The 19,999-nt window shown below is 40.4% G+C and overlaps 2 protein-coding genes across 3 annotated transcripts in view; one reads left to right on the top strand and one right to left on the bottom strand.

Annotated features, from left to right (window-relative positions):
* dnajc17 (DnaJ (Hsp40) homolog, subfamily C, member 17) overlaps positions 1-19,715 on the top strand; it is a 38,834-nt gene extending 19,119 nt beyond the window's left edge. The window contains exons 9-11 of the mRNA XM_085143111.1: positions 1,335-1,415; positions 2,001-2,120; positions 17,823-19,715. Coding sequence (XP_084999237.1) covers positions 1,335-1,415; positions 2,001-2,120; positions 17,823-17,948 — 327 coding nt within the window. The 3' untranslated portion in view covers positions 17,949-19,715. The remainder of the gene's footprint in view (positions 1-1,334; positions 1,416-2,000; positions 2,121-17,822) is intronic.
* On the bottom strand, positions 4,424-10,320 carry LOC146496565 (uncharacterized). 2 transcript variants are annotated; one of them, XM_085143112.1, is made up of 3 exons: positions 9,474-10,320; positions 9,228-9,384; positions 4,424-7,815 (listed from the first exon to the last, which is right to left on the bottom strand). In XM_085143112.1, the coding sequence occupies exon 3, from the start codon at positions 7,672-7,674 to the stop codon at positions 7,057-7,059; it is 618 nt and encodes a 205-aa protein (XP_084999238.1). In that variant the 5' UTR covers positions 7,675-7,815; positions 9,228-9,384; positions 9,474-10,320; the 3' UTR covers positions 4,424-7,056. The 2 variants fall into 2 exon arrangements, with proteins under 2 accessions (XP_084999238.1, XP_084999239.1); XM_085143113.1 differs by having other exon boundaries at positions 9,228-10,320.
* Positions 19,716-19,999: the final 284 nt, after the last annotated feature.

The raw sequence follows: 19,999 nt of genomic DNA, 5'->3' as shown, positions 1-19,999 counted from the left end.
TTTGAGGTTTGCATGACATCACTGTTGTAGATTGTTTTGTTCCTCCCCTTAAATAAGGCCCATTAAGTTTTGTTGCAGTGAAAGTGCTGAGGGCAATGTTGTAGTGCCCTTTTAAAGCCATGCACACCATTGTTTGTGCCCCTCTCACCAAGTGATTAAGCAGTGCAGAGGGAGGCATTAGGAAATGTGCTCTTCTCATGCAACCTAGTACCACCTTATGCTGTGATCCGTCACAGGGGCTTTTGGCGTGGCATAGGTTGGCCCGAAATGAGGATAGGGCGCAAGTGTCAGTGACGTCAAGCTGGCTGGAAAAAGGCATTTCAATTTCTCTTCTGCACGCATGCAGTCAATACGCTCCCAAGCAGGAGGGAGTAAAAAAAAAACTCTGGAAAAAAGTGTTGCTTTTTTAAAATTCTTAAGCAAAGGGAATATATTCTTAGAAAATCCTGTTTAAGATGGCAAGCTCCAATGAGTGACAGTTAATGGTTTGGGCAAGTAGAAATAGCCACTGCTGTGTGGGAACGAGTTTGATTGTGTGTATACGTGCATGGACTTGTGTACTTTGGCTGGTTGAAGTAATACATCTTTGTTTCAAAAATATGTTACGATATTTATATTTCATGAAGCAGAGGCCTTTAGAGAGTCTCCTTTGTCACTGTTGGCTTGCTTCAGAGTGTCCTTAGTAAGCATTAGCATTCTTGGACTTTCCCATTCCCAGAAAGCTACATTTTTTCAGAATGAGATTCTTAAAGGCCTCTTTCCTTGTACTCACTGTTCCCAAGCCCCACTTTAGTTAGGAAGAAGTAAATGGCATTGAGATTTTTTACTTGATCCACCTGAACTAACCACGAGGAATTTAAAAAGCTCTTTGTGCTCCTCCATTGTGTTTATAGTCTCCCCCTTCTTTTCTCACCATGTCTTTCTTAAAGAGGTTGGTCTTTGCTTTGCTGCACTTTTAGGCCAACTTTTCCACTCTTTTGGGATCAAATGAGCTCAACAACATAAATCAGTGCAGTTGGATATGAAACACATCTACTGTCAGCTTTAATGCTGGCAGTAGATGTTGTTACTGTTCAAAGAACAACTGGCTCAGGCTCAAACATACGAACAATATCACGGGGTCTAATAACAAACACATATTGAATGCTAACTTCTCAGGAAGTCTTTTATATTCACCAGTGTTTTGAAGTTTTGTGCCTGTGTGTGGTTTTTGTTTTTATGGTTATGGATTGTGCTGTGAAAAGGAATATTAATTAGAATGTTCACAATCATTCCTCTACCTCAATATGACTTTGTCTCCCTCCCCCCCCCCCCCTTTTTTTTTTTACTTCTAGTATGGCGATGTTTTGAATGTGATCATGTCGAGTAAGAAGAAAGGAAGTGCTGTTGCAGAATTTGCAACTGTGAGAGCTGCTGTAAGTACTTTAACTCCTGAATAAAAACCTCAGAAACCGTTTTCTTCAACATTCATTTGCCTCAAAATTCCAGGTCACCCGATGAGTTTGATTATTACTCAGAGTGATAGCTGTCATAGACTTCCGTGCCTGGGGACGGTCTGTGTGAGTGAAACTGATATTTTAGTCATTCTGTACCGCAGAAGTCCCGATGCTGATGGGAACCATTGGACGGACGGAACTGAGCCGTCTTATTGTTCCCCACTGTCTGGTTCCTCAGGCTCTTTGTCATCATGATGTACTTTTTTTGTTGTTGTGGTTTCCTTACCGCAACATGTGTTTCGCCTGCAGAAAATATGCCTGCCAGTCTACTGGGATCTAGGTACAGGTTCTGTTGTCTCACCCTGCCCATCTTCATGCCCCAGCTCCGGTGTTGGCCCACCTTTATTTAGGTGTTATGTGAACTGAACAAATACCTAGGTGTTAGATGAATATATTACAACTTTACAACACTCTGTACAAGGAGAAAGTTTTTTCGCCTTAAAATACTGGTAGATGACTCATTTGAATACCCACTCTCACATTTTGTTTTTTTGTTTTTTTTAGGAGCTGGCTGTTAAGAATGAAAGTGGCGTAGCTGCAAATCCCCTGAAGATTTCCTGGCTTGAAGGACAGCCTGAGGTTTTTGCCGCAGCTTCTCAGTCTGGGCAGTTCATGCCTTTACAGGTACCGGCATAACATTAAAATGCGCTGTTGTAGTTCCCCTCCTCTCTCATAAAGCGTGTCAGCCCCATGTTACAAAATTCTCCCGGTTACATTGCTTCCAGCACAAATACTCTTGCCTAAACACTGCCCCACAAAGAGAGGTATGTAAACGTTCGGAGCTTTTATTTTCGTATCAGCGGTGCAGATATTTCCCCGGTGCTTGCACTCCCATTCGTCTGACCTAGAACAATGTGTTTGGTTAAATGGTCCTCGGTTTATTTGTTTTGGAGTGGTGAGGTGCTGGCCCGGCACTGGCCCAGAGCCCCTCGTTGGCTGCTCATTAATGGAAATGACCTGGCAGACCCCAGGATTGCTGCATTTCGTGTAGCAGCATGCAATAATGGTAGTCTGGCACGTGAGAAAGTAAAAATGGATATTTTGGTGCCAAGTCATTACATTTTTTTTCTTCTTATTAATTACTTTTAGATTTTGGCCTTTTTCATTAAGTCAAAAACCTTCTGATCATCTTAATATAACATTTTTTTTTTAATTTGAAGAATTAACCACAGTTTGCTACATAAAGCTGCTGAACTGGGTTTCACCTCTCATGCTAGTGTGGGGTCTACGACCCCCTACACAGCGCTAGTATCTGTGACTGAGTCTGCACACTGGGACTTGTCACACTAATCTCTTTAAATGTTATTATGGTAAACCGGTTTGCATTGCAGATATTCAAAGATGATTGCTTTAGCCTTTTTTGTTCTCTAACTCTGACTGGAAACATTACTATGTTAGAATTATTTTCAAATTAGCCTTCACTGAGAATACTTCTTGCTAAAGAGGTCCCACATGACATAATAGATAAACCATGGCAGATATTAGCGGTGTTGATCCACACCTATCCACGGGTCAGTGGATGTGAATGTTCTTTTCTGATTCTTATCTGGGATCTACAAATCTGATCCCTCTCCTGTTGCCGACCCGTTCATAGTGTCCCAACATTATCCAGCTGCAATCACATATGAGCAAAGTGAGGACTTGATTCTTTAACCTCATCAATCTAAACACAGCTCACAGAGTCAGCGTCTCGCCACAGGGAGCTCAGATACACGGATGACTTCACCCTTAACTTTAGTTCCATCTCTGCTGGGCTTAATAAATGAATTTGAGGCCAGTATGAGGAGCCTAATGGAGTAAAGGGAGGGGCAAATTCCCCAAGAAGACCCTCTCAGGGTACAGAGACTTTGATCTATCTCATGGCGTGTTCAATTTTTAACTTCTCTCACAGAGAGGAGTGTTGATCTTTTGGCTCTGTTTTTGTTGTAGATATGACATGATTTATAACTGGACCCTACTGCATTCACCCAGTTTTTCTCACCATGGATATTAATTTCAAAATAGGGGAGGGCCGTGTCTTTCGCACCATGTGGAATTGCTCCCCACGCTCTTGACTAAATTCAGACCCTTCATTTGGGAAAAGAATCCAGTTTCTTTTCCTGATCGTTCACTTTTGCGTGTGTACCCGTTAACATTACTGATATGACAAATACGTCGTAGTGACAGGCTGAAAAATGGAGAGGTCGAGAAAACGAACCTTTAAATTTTCCCAGAAGTCCAAATGTTTCTTTTAGTACATGGTTCCAAATCTCAGTGAATGCTAAAAGAACCTATTATCCATTCCTAAACATTTCAGTGCAGTCATATTCGAGAGCGGCAAATAGTTGCATCAGAAAAAGGGATTTCACATGGATAGTTTATCTTAACATACAAACTCTCGGATGTGGAATCCCCATCTATCTGTCTGCTTTGTTTTTGCCAGACCTGACGTTCATGCCTCCAGAGATATGATGCCATCATTAATCATTGTGTCTTGATTCATGGTTTACTGCTCAGTTTAGCATACCGTATTATTTAAAACGATTCTATTGTAAGGGTTTTAAATTTGAGCCTTCTATGCCTGCTTCTTCCATCAAGAGCCAGGAAATCATTGCAGGGTTGTCACGGCATAAACCAGATGCAGTAGATCAGCTATTCTGGGATTGTTTTTCCAGCCTGCTGGTTTGCTAGTGCTTTAAAAGTGCGTTATCACCTAAAATAGTCCTTGTGTCTGGAAGAGATGCATTGGATGTGGCCTTGCTGTTGGCATATTCAGTGCTGGCCTGAAACCTGCTCTTAATGGAGATGATAGCTGTTTAGGAAGGAGACTGACAGCTTTCTGTTTATTAAACAGAAAAACTTAAAATTAAACTTAAAATGACCAGCTTAAAAGTCTGGTCATTTTAAGCCAATGACCAGACTTAAAATCTGAATATTTCTTTTTTTTTTTTTTTTTTTTTGGTTTTGTTCTATTTCACATTTTTGTTAGTAGTAATAAAGTAAAGGGAAACGAGCAGTGAAAATACATGAGACTGAAGGATGATTGGCCACTCACAAAACGGAGGATGGGAGATGTTTTAAAAAAAGATGTGCTGGTATAGAATACATAGCAATCTATGCCTAAATGCATTTAGCTCATCATGCATATCATGAGAGGGAAGAGCTGTTTTCAATTTGCTTGATCCTCTTTGCAGCTTGATAATATTTTCTGTCTTGATACACAATACCGACAGCATAAACAAAAAAACAGTTGGTTTTATGAAATCCCCTTTCATGTGTAAATACAAAAAAACAAACCAGACCAAAACAAAGACATGTCACATTCGATTTCACTGGGAAGCACAATTACAGGCGCAGGACTCTTGTCCTATTTGCCAATACAGTATTTTTAATGTTTAAGTTGGTTGCCGACAAAAAACACAGCTCGTACGAGCTGCTTTAGAGGAATGACAAGATTTTTTTTTTGTATTCTGCATGACAGCAAGTTTAGATTATTAAACGGAGGGAAGTGATGCCAGATGTGATTGGGATACTTCACAGTTTGGACAGTTTTTTGCAGAGCAGACAAGATAATTTGTCTTCCATCACAGACTCTTTCATCTCGCAGTAGCCATGTGGCTGAACATTTGCTCAAGTTGTGTCCTTCACAGGACTTTCACACAGATGACAGACTCATAGAAAAGCAAGGACACGTGCATGCAGGAAAAATAAGATGCCAAGTATTATTTCTGAATGTTTTAATGAGGAGTGGTTTTCCATAAAATGCAGCAGCTCTCTGATATTGCACAATTCTTCTTTCTCTTGTGAATAGATAAGGTTTTGATTGCTTAGGGAGTTATTGCATCGAGCAGGGCAACACAGTCAACACAGTGTAAATCTCTGTCAGTGAATAACTCATTCTCCTGCTTATCCTGAAGTTTACTAACAGACTCTGGTTAGCTATTGATAGCCACCTCTTTGTGCTTTAGCTGTGCTTCAAAGTCCACTTTACTCTAGTGCAGCATTCATGCCTCTACTGTGCATGAAATTCTGCCGTGCGTGTCAAATTTTGGCCACCTCTACATAATATTATTGTGTTGCAGAGTCCTATATAAGCTGTAGTTTCTCTAGAAAAAATGATACAAACACATAAAACAACGTGTAAAATAAAGAAAAAAGCAATCTCATATGAGTATTTGATGTTTTTATTTGCTTTGCACAAAAAATACATAAACTATTTTTTCTTCAGAAGGAAAAAAACATTCACAATGTGTTATTGGCAGAAGTCTACAAGAAACGGATATATAAATGTTCCCACAAACAGTGCTGTTTCTGTTTTGGACTTGCACAGAATTCAAAATTTATTGCTTGAAGAACTTATTTTGGTTTCTAGATTTTGTACCATGACCCGTGGCGCTCTTAGGAATTTGACTTCTTTTGGGTTTTGTGCCACATCCCATCCCGGTAACTCCCCAACAAAGACGGAGTGAGGCTCGTCTCGACCTCTCCTCTGTAGGTTTGAGGAAAACGTATGGACGAGTGTTTCACGCGTGCTTCCCTTTGCTCGTGTGCCACTGTGTGAGATACAGCATGCATTTTTGCGTGTTGGGTGTATTTGGGTAGAAGGTAGTGTTTAAACCCTCATCAGAACTTTTGCTACAGTAATGATGTTTCTGGTCCTCCTTCTCTCTCAACACCCCCTGCATATGTGGAAGTATCAAGTTACCCTTTACCACTTTTCTTCTCGTGCACTGCTCACCAGAGCATTAAACGCTGATTTGCAGCTAAGAAAACAGCCTGCTTTGGCTTTTTTTTTTCCATTTTTCTTCTGAGGTCTTGGACCTGTGGCCTGGCTTGGTCGGTAGCCCAAACTGCCACCACTGGCTGGCTTTTATTGGAAGCAGGGCTAAGTGTTTGTTTTCACTGCCTTGTTGGGAATGAGAGATGGGGGGTACCTTGGTCTACCATTGAGTGGGGCCTCTCAGATGCGTGCGGAGTAAAATTTGCCCTCTCCACACAACAGATTGGCAAGCACGCCAAGGCATCGCAGCTCCAAGGACCTTGGATTCCAGTCATTGCGTTTCTTTTCTTAAACACAACAATCTTAAGTCTTAACAGCCGTCGTCAGTGCCGTGATGTGTGGTTTGAAGAATTAAAATAGCTAAGGGGAAATGTGAAAAGGTTGAAAATGTCAAGCTCTTAGTTTAACATGAGACAAAGTTTAATTATTAACTTAAACACTGGATCTGCCTCTGCAAAGGGTGATTGCTTGGAGAACATTAACTTTGTTTATGTGCCCCCTTTTCAAACAGAATCACGCATACGTTTTAGTAAACGCTGTGGACCACAGTGCTCTAGGAGCATATCCTGTGCCTTTAAAAAAGTGTACAGTGTTCATCTGTGGTTTATTATTCATTGTTTGGGATTCTGCATTCCAAAAAATCAGATATCTTTAGATTTATCCAAACATAATGAACAAAACAATATCCAAATGTGATGATTTCGTCTCCGATCAGGATTCTGGACAAGATGAGGCCCTTATTGCTCTCTATATTCCAAACCTTTAGTAAAGCCTCTCCGAGACATTTGGCTAATCTCTGGTTTATTTGTGCAGTTTGTCCATCACCTGAAGGACATCGTCAAGGATCGAAGGACCCAGGTCGAGGCTGAATGAAAAGCCACTGTCCTCATCCTTTTGTTGTCCCGTAGTTTTGTCACAGGTCTCGTTAAAGTCTTCATCCCCATCTGAACCTGTGCTGCCCCATCTGGAGCTATGAGTCTGATTGGAAGAAGTATTATTCCCTCTTTGGTACCCATCCTCTTTTTCAGCATCTGCATTTCCTGTCTCGCTGTCCAGCAGGGGCAGAGAACTGCATTTCTTCCTTTTCTGGGAGTTATTGTGCTGGTGGTCCACAGACAAGTCAGGGGTCTTTTTGCTCTCAGTCTCATCCAGATTCAGACGAGGCGGCTTTGGAGGCGGTGAGCAGGCCAGAAAGACGTTCTGCTCACTTCGGGAACTTTGTAAAAGCAGGTTGTGACTCAGCTTTAGAAAAGACAGATCTCCAAAGCTGTCGGCATTGTTTCCAATATGAGTGATGTGGCGGAAATCGGCAAGCGGTAGGCTGATCATGTTGACAGACAGAACCTCCTTCCTCTTGGAATTCCTGCTGGACCAGCGTCCAGAGGCTGGATTTCTGTGCAGCGATGCTCGGAGTGGCATCCTAGCAGATCTGGTTGAGATTTGCTTAAATGTTTCAGTTTATTCTTTTTTGTTTTTAATGTATCCTCAAAAGTCTTTGTAGTCTCTTTCTTCTTTGTTCAATTTGTTAGGGAGTTTTGATAATTAAAAGCACAACTCCATCTGCAACGAAACACAAAGAGAGTATTAACATTTTAACAAATAACAGTTTGATACCACATTTCCCGCAGCAGCATGTCATCCAGGTTCTCTCTTATTCATGCTAGAATATGAAGGAGATCTGTGCTTGTGTTTGTCGTGTTTTTCAAAACCAGATGTAAGGATTTGACTGTGTCTGTCAGCTTTTTTAAATTCACATCCATTGTGTAGCGATTGCACCTGCTAGCCTTGATTTCCATTTAATGAAATGCAGCAATTATTTGGCAGCGCAGGGATGTTCAAACAATGCTTTGAACCTTTCATTTACAAATATTTACTTTTCAAATCCCCTCTTTTCCGATAAATGCAGGTGTGGTCTGCTGCACGTCTTCCAGAGGAAATCTTCTAGTCCATTTAAGACTTCCAGTAAGAGAGTCAACAAAAAAATAAATAAATAAGAAAAAAATGCCAGAGTGGTAATTGTTATCCTGTATGCGGTGCATTGTCTTCACTTCTTGTTTTGGGAGGTTGTTATTTCAACTTCTGTCAGAAATTATGATAATAACTTCACTTTAGAGCACATGTTTATAATTTCCTCAGAAGTCTAAATAACTGGGATACAATTAGTTTATTTTGCTGTGGTGTGAGAGGCATGCCCCGAGTCTGGATTTGAAAGTTATTTAAGATAAAAATCAAATGCAGCTATTCCGTAAACAGCATCGCACTCTAGGCATTATCTTAGAGGATAAATCTGTTTTTAATGTCTTTTGGAGGATAATATAATCTTGAAATTTCATTTCCACCAACAAAACCTAAAACATCTTGGTCACAATGAATCGAAAAAACAAAACAATTCGTGACCAGTAAGGATTTTAGTGAGCGAGACAGAACTCAGTTCATCAACGCAGGCACGCCGATTAGATAATCTCCTCTGTGTCTGTGATTTTTTTTTTAAGCCTCCCAACAGCTTTGCCCACAGTTAGATCTGTGTTCGTGACTTGAAACACTCACTCTGTAAATTTGTAAACCACTTCGGCAAACAGGTTTTGTTGGCCTGTAAAGGTTTTATCGGCACTTTAGTAGCAGCGGGAGATTGGAGCGCGCGGACTCGACTGCATTCCTTTCCAGACATGTCAGTTTGGCCAAGGAGGAGTCGTTGGGATTTTAGCCATGAGTATCGTGTTCAGGAAACACTTCGTGGCCAAGTTAAAAACTAAAGAAGCTCATTAAAACACATTGGCCAAGAAACACATTTTAAATTATGGTTCCGAACGCTCCATTAATTACACATCTCGGAGACTGATAAGGACTCAGTCTGCTGAAAACTTAAACCACAATTAAAATAACTGATGTTAAGATTTTTTTCCTGCCGTGCAGTTACTTTAGTGAGAGCTATAACAATAATTAGACAAAAAAAAAAAGATGTTAGTTTTTACCTGTCTTGCTGGGAAAATCAAGGATAATTGAATCCCACACACACGCACACCCGTCTCTGCCAGGAAGCTAGGCTGTGTGTACCTGCACACTCTCACAAACCTTCCTTTGACATGACGAGGCTTGTCAGCTGTTTCAGAGAAGATCTCATTGAACCACCTTGAGACACAGAAACAATGTGAGCTACAACAGTCTTTTCCTCATAGTAGAAGAAAATCTAAAGAAAGTATTTATATATCATTTCTTACCGTTCTCTGCTTCAATGAGTGTTTTAGATAATCCTTGCAGAGAGATCTTTTGTGTCTGGCTGATGAAAGTTATTGTCCCCTAAGTGATAAGCCAGGTGAGGTCAAAGTATAAGACTGTTAAGAGATCCAGGTATTTCTTAGTTGACAAGTCATCCCACCTCCAGTCAGGAGATTATATCACCCTGTTTGCGGAGTGAGTTGGCCTTTTAGTCGTAGGTGTTACAGTAAGTCCTGCTGGTTGATTGGCTGCACCCATCACCTGCGGGTGAGTCGGCACAAAGCACGAGCTCCCGGTTTAATTCCCATGACATTGAGAAAGGCAGAAACTGCCGTGCACGACTTATTCTTAAAGCTGAATGGTGTGACTGAGAGAAAGGAAAGGGGCGACGTATAGTTTGAAGTTTGAAGAGGTTGGTCATGTACAACTGATTATGTTTCAATAAGAGTGTGTGAGACTGTTATAGATTGTGTGCTTATCTGGGAAAAAAAAAGAGGAAGTCCTAGTAAGTGAGAAACCGGTCATCCCTAATCTCTGTCTTATTGTCCCTCTATTCTGCTGATTTCCTGATTTCCTGTCTGTTGTTGACTTGTCTAATGCCGCAGAGTTGAGCCCACTCCAAAGACTCTTCTGCCTGAGTGGAGGCCTGTAGCTATTCTGTGTAATCAAAGCTCAGTATCCCACACAGACATGTATGAGCAGGCACGCTGGATTTCACAAGAGGGATCACTTGTTGCATTTCTAATTCTCACGCCTCCAGCGTGTTGTCTTTGCTATGGAATGCTATAGTAATGGATAACACAAAACTGTGTCAGAGCAGAAAACGTTTGTGCGCTCGCTGGAACGTGTTTCAGTAACACTCACTGTTACGCACTTTGATTGTGAGCCTTTTTTTTTGGGACTATTATCTTCTTAACAGTTGCATCTACCTGGGTGGTGATGTTTTAAAGATAATATATTTCATAATGCTGAAATATTGCCATGTGTTGGAGAAAGCTGTAGATCTGTGTGTAGTATTTGTTTGATTTTGTCTTCCTCCCCAACCCTAAACATGCCGGGCGTGAAGGACAAATCGTATTTTTTAAGTGCTCCTTTGAAATCGATCCAATAAACAACATACGTCCCGCCCTCATCCTCTCTGCTGCTCTGCAACTCAGGACCAGAACAGTCTGCAAGAGCAGATACAATTACTCACGCAAATGAAATTATCATAACATTTACCCAAGGCCGAAACAGAACATTTTTGAACATCCCTCTTCTGAGAAACCCCCTCCTTCTTCCACCTACAACCACAAAACTGCTTTCATGCTAGAAGACAATCAGGGTGAAGAGCTAGTGTTATCTGTGGTATTTTGGGTATGACCTCACAAGACCTGCTGTCTGACCAAGGTTGGGCTCAGTTTGTTAGCGGTGCTCTCATGCTATGTAGCCTCTGGGCTTATGCGTTTAGCCCGAACTGGATTTCTGCATAAGCCTCTTTTCTAAGGCCTGACCATAGTGGGCAATGTGGTTTGATGCAGCTATGCCGGGCCTGAAATCTGGGATGCTGCATGTTTTTGTTGTTGCAGGATAAAAAGTGTTTCCAGATATTGCTTTGACTGGCGCAACGATTCCAAACTGAGGCTTTGGTGGATATTCTTTTGGCTCTTTGTTGTATGTACTTCAGCTTCCGCTGTATCAAGGCCCTCAGACAGCCAGCATTTAGAATACATTTACTGCAAGATTTTGCTTATTCTTTTATATGAAAAAGCTTTTTTGTTTTATTGGCAAATACAGGACATTGGGCTGTGATCAAATTCAGCGTGCAATACATCAATGAATTAACCAGATTATTTAGCTTGTAAGACTTGTTAAAGTAGTCATTCCCACCTGTCTGTATTTTGTATAAACAATTTCTAGTAGTTTTCCTTTTATCATTTCTGGTGGGAATGTTTAAATATGCATTTGTCATCATCTTCAGCATTGTTGTCACTGTTCGTCTGCAAAGTTATGACTCAGTGATTAGCCGTCTGAAGGTTTTCCAACAGAAACTTGGCTGTGGGATTGCTAAGAGGAAGTGCAGACACTCGCTTGCATGATTCCAACATGACAGAGATCTGACACCGAAGCCCAGGTGTTACTTTACTGAATACCAAGCGCACACTCACCAACACATATGACGTAGCCAACAGTAGCTTCTAATCAACACAGCAAAGTCACGTCAGGTCCAACACAGTAAGCAGATGGCTTGGCTGGGTAAAAACAAATATTCTCTGATGAGGTAATGCACTGGGGTGCCAAATGTCACAACACAATAAAACAGCTGGATTATTTACCTTTTTTTTGAGGTTTTACACTAAAGTTTGTCAGTCGGCGACAGAGACATTTAATGTTTTTGAGTTTTTCATTTGTGCGTGTGTCTGTCCCGGTATCATGATTGTCAAAGTCAAAAGTGCTCAGAAAAATTGAAAAATAAAGTGAATAGAATTTGGTCATCAAAGGTCACTGAGGCCTGATATTCTTCCCATTCTCGCAAACACAATATTTCAGGAGCACCACGAGGGAATTTCATCATAGTCAGAATCTTTTACTGTCGTTATGCCAAAAACACAGAACAATCATATGCTCTGCTATTCAGTGCAAGGAAAGCAATCTAACTATTCCCAAAAATTATAAACCATTTTAAAAGCGTTTCTGTTAACTGATACAATATATACAACATAATATGTACATGTATGTGTGCTCGAGTCATTATTAATAGCACAATTTTAAAATTTAAGGCAGTGCAACCTCATAAAAAGTTATTTGTTTGGGGGTTTTTTGGCCATAAAGGAATAAAGAATAATTTTTACATTCATTATTACATAGTTTGCAGAAATATCTGATTGATGGCATTTTATGTCTCAAGTCAAAGGTCAACTTCACTATAACATAATGCTTTATGACACTTTTTTGCATCTACCAACTCGGGAGCAGAAAATTTCACATTTGGTCAGACACAAAATTGCGTATTAACCTTTATTGCCCTAAAGAAATTGTTGAACCTACACGACATACTGTATTACTTTATGAATCTGGGCACACTGGGATGTATTCTGCAGTTTGACTGGTTAGTGGAAGCTTACACTCACAATGTGATAATGTAGGTTTGACTCGTGGCACTATTCTACATTCAAAAATGAGGATGTTTAATATATAGTATGGTGCTGCATTGTCTTTCATTCAGTTTCCTTTAACTCATTACCAGATCTTTTAATAAGGGAAAGCTATATTAGCATTATTATTATCATATTATGTATTATATAATTTGGAGGTATCAGTAAAATCTGAGGAATGTTATTTCTCCTGACACTGACTGATTAGTAATTATTGAATGATGGCTGTGAGTTTTAGATCAAACTGTAGATTTGATGTAAACAATACATACTGAGATCAGTTTTACTGGTTTTGCTTACTTTACACATTAATTAGTGTAGATAAGGAACACATGCACAAACAAAGTAAACAGAAATCTGCAATTGTTGTGCCATTTTCTTTCTTTTTTTTTCCTTGTGTAATACCTCGGCTCATTTTTTTGACATCTCCAAGGTTCAGATGGTGTTCTTGCAGTGCCCTGGCCTCCTTTGTTTTAATAGCAAATCTGTTGCAATCAGAGGGCTTTTCCAGGAAGGCTGGAATGTGAAAGACATAATTTTGCTTTTACAACAATGTATTGTTGGATATTGCAGAAACCAAACCCCCACATTTCCCTATTCAATGATCCCTGAGCTCATCCATCATAAAGAGAAATGCCAGGGCACCAGGAGTTCAGGTCTTTGCTGCCATTTCTCTTTTCACTGTTTATATCCTTTACTTTTACAGATTCCAAAGGCACTTTTCTGACTCCACCTTGCACGCTTCTATTCTGTTGAATACTGTGTATACCCATGAGCGTAGTTATATAGCTTATATGGGGTGTTTGAGTACAGCAAAGCTAATATGATTGAGCTGATGAGCTAATATAATTACAACTTTAGCATTTTAGCTTTCGTTGTATTTTTTTAAGTCCCAGAAGTGATTTAGATGACAGACTGGAATTATTATCAAACATTATTAAACTTCGTTAGCTACCTGCATCCATATACTGGAAGGATGCAATGCACAAATACACATGCTCACTAATTAGTGCTGATTAGCAGATTAAAAAGTCACCAAAACTGAGGCACACAGGTCTTGTATGGTCTCTGCCATAGCAGGCAGTAATAATTATTTGATAATTTCATTTTAAAAAAATGGCATAATCACCACAAACATAGTTGAGAAATCCAGTTCAATGACTTCAGTTAGCTTAGGTGAGCAGGGTCGTGTCCAGGATTGCACAGGCGAATCAAGAACAAAAAGGTTTATTACTTAAAACATGGTGCTGCACAGTGTCCAAAATATAGTAGAAAAAAGAGAGTATCCCAAGTTAGAAATACTTCAAATACAAGTATATTAAATTTGTACTTTAGTAAAGTACTTGAGTAAATCTACTTAGTTACATTTCTTATGGCTCTCTCAATACTCTCATGCAAAGATGTTGGACATTGTAAGACTGGCAGTACACTATGCCAATGACATTGTTATTGGGGTGGGGGGGCACCAGCATCCTCGTGCCACCCCATGCCCTGTTCTGGATACGCCCCTGCAGATGAGACCTGGTAGACAGCTCCTGTAGCTGTCAGTATACCTGGCAATGTGGAAATCAAAGCCATACCCTTAATTTTAAGCCTCAACAGTATCCAAATGGACAAGTTATATAAAAAAAACAAAAAACACCCACAATACAGTTATGAAAGGTTCCAACATTTGTCTTTCCATCATTATCGAGCAACAAACTTATTATTTATTTTCCTGTTCCAGGCTGCAAACATGTTTTTTAAAGCTATTACGTTGAACTCTATTGAAGCTGACTTGGTGTTGGTACCAGTCATTCCAGCAGCTATGTTTTGTTTTTTTTGCAGTTTAATTTGGCTGCTTGGATCAGACGTATAATTTTTTCTGTCAAATAAAGGAAGTTTGTGCATTGCATGAGAGGGGCTAAAAACAGGAAGTACATTCGGGTCTCGACCTCTGTGGTTTGTTTGTTCTTTACTTGCAAAAGCGGTGTAGTAGAACAAACCTTTGGGGTTTTATGTCTGCTGACTTCTATCATGAATGTTGATTAATCCACTACCATTTAGAAAGCTTAGGTTTTGTCTGCACGAGAATTTCACCTCGGCTCCAGTGATGCATCTGCAGTAAGGCTGCCTCTTTGTTTGTGTTAGCATGAGCGCTTGGGTACCTTCACATACACACACACACGCCCAAACGATCTCTATACTGGTATTTGCCTTTCATAAATCACAGCTCGGTGACACACACACAAATACAGAAACACACACTACGCCACCACACACCCGCCAGTTAAATAGTTCCTTGATTAACTTCACCGCAGTGGATCAGAGCACACATTTTAGCTGGGACCACAGAGCAGGCTTGTTAAAAAACCCATTCTTAAGCTTTGGAGGACTTTAAAGTCACCTCGGCACTGCAACCGTCTAGTTGAAGACATGTGATGCTTTATGGTGTTAATGAGTGATCCATTTATCAAATTTGAATTGGTGAGCCGTCAAGTTGCAAGGTTAAAAGCCGTTAAGTGTGAAATGGCAAGAGTTTAACGGAAGCTGTTTTGAATCGATGTAGTTTCACTTTACTCGTGTCCGCGCTTGTCTGTCTCTATTAAATGTACAAACACTTTTTCAATCACTTGTCCTCACACGCTCGGCGATCTGACAACTTGTGCTGCGGCCACCTGCGCTCCTGCCATGCCTCCTGCCATGTGTGGGAAGGACTTTTAAGAGCGTGTGTGTGCTGCTTGACTCACAGCACTTGTGGTGATCATGATGTCATTACTGGCCTGGGGTCAGGCTGGGGTGTGCGTTTTCGAGGCCTCGCCGTGCGCTGATGTCACGTAGCTAATCCTCAGCTTGTTTATATGTATGCATGTGCGTGTGTGGTTGTGTGTTTTACTACTATTCCACCTCAGCGGTGGCCTTGAACCCTCCTGTCTTGGCTTTGTACAGTGGCCCATTGTTTGTGTTTTGTGGTTTCCCGCTCACCCCGGATTCTGGCGTTAAGGCACCAAACACCCACCCGCCCCTACACACACACACTTGCAGACACACATAGACATCCACATATGTACGCACCAAGTGTTTAGTTACAGAGTGATGCACTGGCTAAATATGTATATTGTAAGTTAACACCCGAGGCAAGGAAACTTCTCTCATTCTGAGAAGAAATGCGTCACACTGCCCATAAAGCACCTGTTAATGCACAGAATTCCCCTACATCATTAGTGTCGTGCAGTCTGCCCATGATGCCATAATCATGCTGGGCTGAGAAAAAGGCAGACCAGTTCTAAAAGTTTTCCGGGTGCACTTCAGCATTGTGCCCAGTAGGGGGCGTAGCAGAGTATGGTTATATTTGCTGTATAGGCAGGAGGATTTCCACAGCTTCTTGTATATTTGCTTGTGTTTTGTTTAATTTTAAGTTACAAGAGTTGTTTATTTACCTAATAGTGTTCGCGTGATATTTCATAGTTACGTGTCAGACGGGGGCTTGAGCTCACGTTATTGGAATGATAATAGCAGCTTTCCTCAATCCAGGGGTGGCGTAGGGGGGAGTGAGGGTAACGTCCCCCCTCACCGACCCTCTCTTTTTTTCTTCTTCCTCCACACTAGACCCTCTTTCTCCCCAGCACACGGATGCTGGAGTCCCTATGATATTTTCCAGATGCCTTAGCGAGTGCATCGACAAAACTTACCACTCTTCAGATCACTCCCCGTCCTTAATGCACACGCTCGCTCTCTCCTGCAGCTCACTGTCTTGTTAAAGAGACACTTCCTTGGCCCAGCAGACTTCCTTGATATAATCTGTTCAAAGAATGGCTTTCTTTGTGTACACGTGGTCTTCCTTCCCAATCAGTGATGGGATGATGGTCTCCATGAGTGCATATGTTTGTGCTGCACATACAGTATAAGCACAATCCTGGTGAATTTTAAATTGAAGTTGTCAGATTTAAATTTTTTCTTAAAGTGTTTTCTCGTTTCATCACAGTCTGTTTCTTGTGTTTCGATCTTGGTTGACCGGTGTGTGGCATTGGTCATTGCACAGATGTGTGTGTGTGTGTGTGTGGGGGTGTGCAAGCCCTTTTGGGCTGTGTTCCACCCTGCTTGATTAGCCATTAGCCAGTGGCTGCCCTCTCTGATTTCCCCCCACAGTATGATAATCCGTCGCCATCACCATCCAAGCCAAAGCCCTGCCAGCAACTGCCAGGCCCAATTCCAGCCCACATTTTAGGTTTAGTGACCTAAGGCAGTGGAATTACCCCATCACAGTTTCTCTGTGGGCTGCTGTCTCATGCATGTTCACCATGTCGTCATGCAAATGTTAACTGAGATGAGAGCATGTGTCCAAATCTGCCTCTCTGCGCTGCACTCAAAGGCCTGGTTGTGAAAGCAAACAGAAACTGGACATTGACTGCATTTTTCTTTTTTGCGTGTGTGTGTGTCTGTGGTTTTTTTTTAAGATCATCAGCTTTGAATGAGCAACATGATGTTGCGTGTCTAACACAGTCATCTTTCCTCCACTGGAGGCTTTTTGTGTAGAGTTTACATGTTGTCGCCACATACTCCAGCTTCCTAGGACATGCATGTTAGGTTAAGTGGTGATTCTAAATTGACCCTAATTGGTGTGAATCTGAGTGAATCTCATTGTGACTTGTTCTCTCTCTCTCTGTCTTTTTTCCCTGTGTTAGACTAACAACCTGTCCAAACTGTACCTCTCTTCTCGCCCATGTAACAGCTAGGATAGGGTCCAGCCGTCCCGCAGCCCTGAATTAGCCAAACGTTGGATGGCTGCCTTGAAGGACTGTTGTCATGATCTAAAATGCATGTTTGGCTTTTCTTACGACTCTGTCGCAGGATCACAGGATCACTCCACAGATTCTACACTTCAAGTTCAGCTTACTTGTGAAGAGGACTGCAGAGGCATTTTTTGTAGCTTTATACGTTTTTTTGACAAGTCTGAGAAATACTCTCAGTGATACAATTAGGATTATCACTGTTTAAGCTTGGACACCATACAAAGCAAAGATGTTGCTTATAAATAAAATTCAAGGGTTTTCATAAGTAGAACTAAAAGTTGATCTGTCATGAAATCTGATAGAAACTACTCTGTTGAATTGATTTTCTGATTGTCTGGTCTATAAATAAATCTTCTTATGAATCTTGTTTTTGTAAGTCCTACTAGTCTGTGTAGCTCTGTTTCACATTATTATAATATCCACTCTTTTGTTATCACCCCTTTAGGCTTCCCTGTCCAATGAGCGTGACTACGAAAGCATTGTGATGATGAGGATGAGGCAGGCCGCCGAACGTCAGAAACTCATAGAACAAATGCAGAGGGAAGACGAGGAGGAAGCTGCCACGTCGTAGCACCGCAGGACTGCATCAGGCTTTAGTTTCATAAAGCCTCTTATTTGTTTTTATTATTTTTTTGTATGTAATGTGATGTGTGGCAAAATAAACAATTTTCATAAACAAACAAAAAACAGTTTTTGTGTCATGGCCTTTCCTGAGAAGAGATGTGAGAACCAGCAGGGTTTGATGGACAGCTGGGTAGTGCCAGATAGTAGATACAAATTTGGAGATTTAAAATGATTTAGACTGGAATGCATCTTATGACTATGTTTCAAATATTGCGCTATGTTGTGTGCATTACGGGCCTCTGGGGATTGATTACTGGTCTATTGGTCTAAGCATCACTAAGTACTAATACATTTCTAGGTAATTTTTTTGACAAAGTATTAAGAGAAAGTCTTTATTTATAGTGTTGTAAAATGTTATTATCCTTTTCTTTATCCAGGTGAGTCTCATTGAGATTTAAATCTCATTTCCTAGAGAGAGCAGGCCATCATGGCAACAAAAGTTACAACAAATACAACACAAGTTCAAAACAAATACAATATTCCGTAGAAACAAGTGAGAAAAAAATATGCAACAGCAGATCATAAAAACAGTCACACTGACTAAAAGAGTTATTCTCTCTGTCCTCTCCCTCAGTTCCTTCTGTAGATTATTCCTGGAAACAGGGGCGGCATATTTAAAAGCTTTTTTCCCAGTTGTCTTCTGATTTTTGTTACAGTCATTTGTATGACATTGTGAGAGCGAGGCTATATTGGATGTGGCTTTTACACATATAAACACACAAATAAGAGGGAACCAGCCCAAGGAGAGATTTATAGATAAAAACCAACCAATGAGAAAGTGGAGATCTACAAAGATGGTCAGGATTTCAAGAGCCAGTAATAAAACGTAAAACAATGGTAGACAGTATCTAAGCTTTTTAGATAGTGGGCAGGTGCATTCATAAAAAACAGGTCACCACAATCCAATAAAGGTAAAAAAAAAGTTGCATAAAACAAGTGTTTCATTTACTTGGAGAGAGAAACAAGATTGATTTTTTAAAAAGTAACGTAATTTCAACTTGGACACAAGCCTTTCAATGTGAGTTTAAAATGACAAATTCTGATCTATAATGATACTTAGATACTTATAAGATGTGACCATTTCTATTTAGGTCCATTAAATGGTTTTAATCTCAGGAAACGTTAATAACTAACATGAAGTTGGATTTCTCTGCATTTAAAACTTACTTAGGTTGAGTTAAAGGGAACTTAACAAAATCAAAGCCAAACTGCAGAAATTTAAGGAGTTGTGCTGCTGATGGAGATGAAGAATAGATAACTGTATCATCTGCAAAAAGATGAAATGGAATGTTTGATAAATTTTCAGAAAGGTTATTTATATAAAGAGAAAAGAGTAATAGCCCTAATATGGAGCCCTGAGGAACTCCTTTGGATACTGGGCAAAAAGAGGAAGAACACCGAGCAACGTGGACACATTGTGTTCTAGCTGACAAGTAATTTGAAAACCAACTTACAACATTTACAGACAGACCAATAATTTTTAGTCTGTTTACTAAAATGACTCGGTCAACTGTGTCGAAGGCCTTCGACAAGTCAAGAAAAAGAGCAGCGCAGTATTCTTTGCAGTCCATTGCATCATTAATGTCGTTCAACAGTTTAATAGCAGCGGTAATGGTGCTGTGTTGTTTTTTGAATCCTGACTGCTGTTGGTAAAGAACCGAATTTTGTCCAAAAATTATTTTAGTTGTTCACTAATAAAGTTTTCTAGAACTATTGCACACAATTTAGATATGGACCTGTAGTTATTAACATCTGAAGGATCACCTTTTAACAATGGGAAGCCATTGGCAGATTTCCATATTGCAGGGATCTCATTGTTCAAAAGGCTAAGATTAAAAATATAAATTAGTGGTTGTGCTATAAAATCTGCAACCAACTTAAGAAAATAAGGATCAAGCTGATCTGGCCCTGCAGATTTATTTGGATTCAACAGATTTAAGATCCTGTGGTCTTCAAAGAAATATAGAAAGATAAAATTCTGATTTGGCTTTTAATGAA

The sequence above is a fragment of the Neolamprologus multifasciatus genome, chromosome 19 (assembly GCF_963576455.1).
Source record: "Neolamprologus multifasciatus chromosome 19, fNeoMul1.2, whole genome shotgun sequence".
Classification (NCBI taxonomy): domain Eukaryota; kingdom Metazoa; phylum Chordata; class Actinopteri; order Cichliformes; family Cichlidae; genus Neolamprologus; species Neolamprologus multifasciatus.
This window is presented reverse-complemented; position numbering and strand designations above follow the sequence as displayed.

Bases quoted from the DNA above. Each gene is read 5' to 3' on its own strand.
- LOC146496565 (XM_085143113.1), bottom strand. From the start codon at position 7,674: ATGCCACTCCGAGCATCGCTGCACAGAAATCCAGCCTCTGGACGCTGG.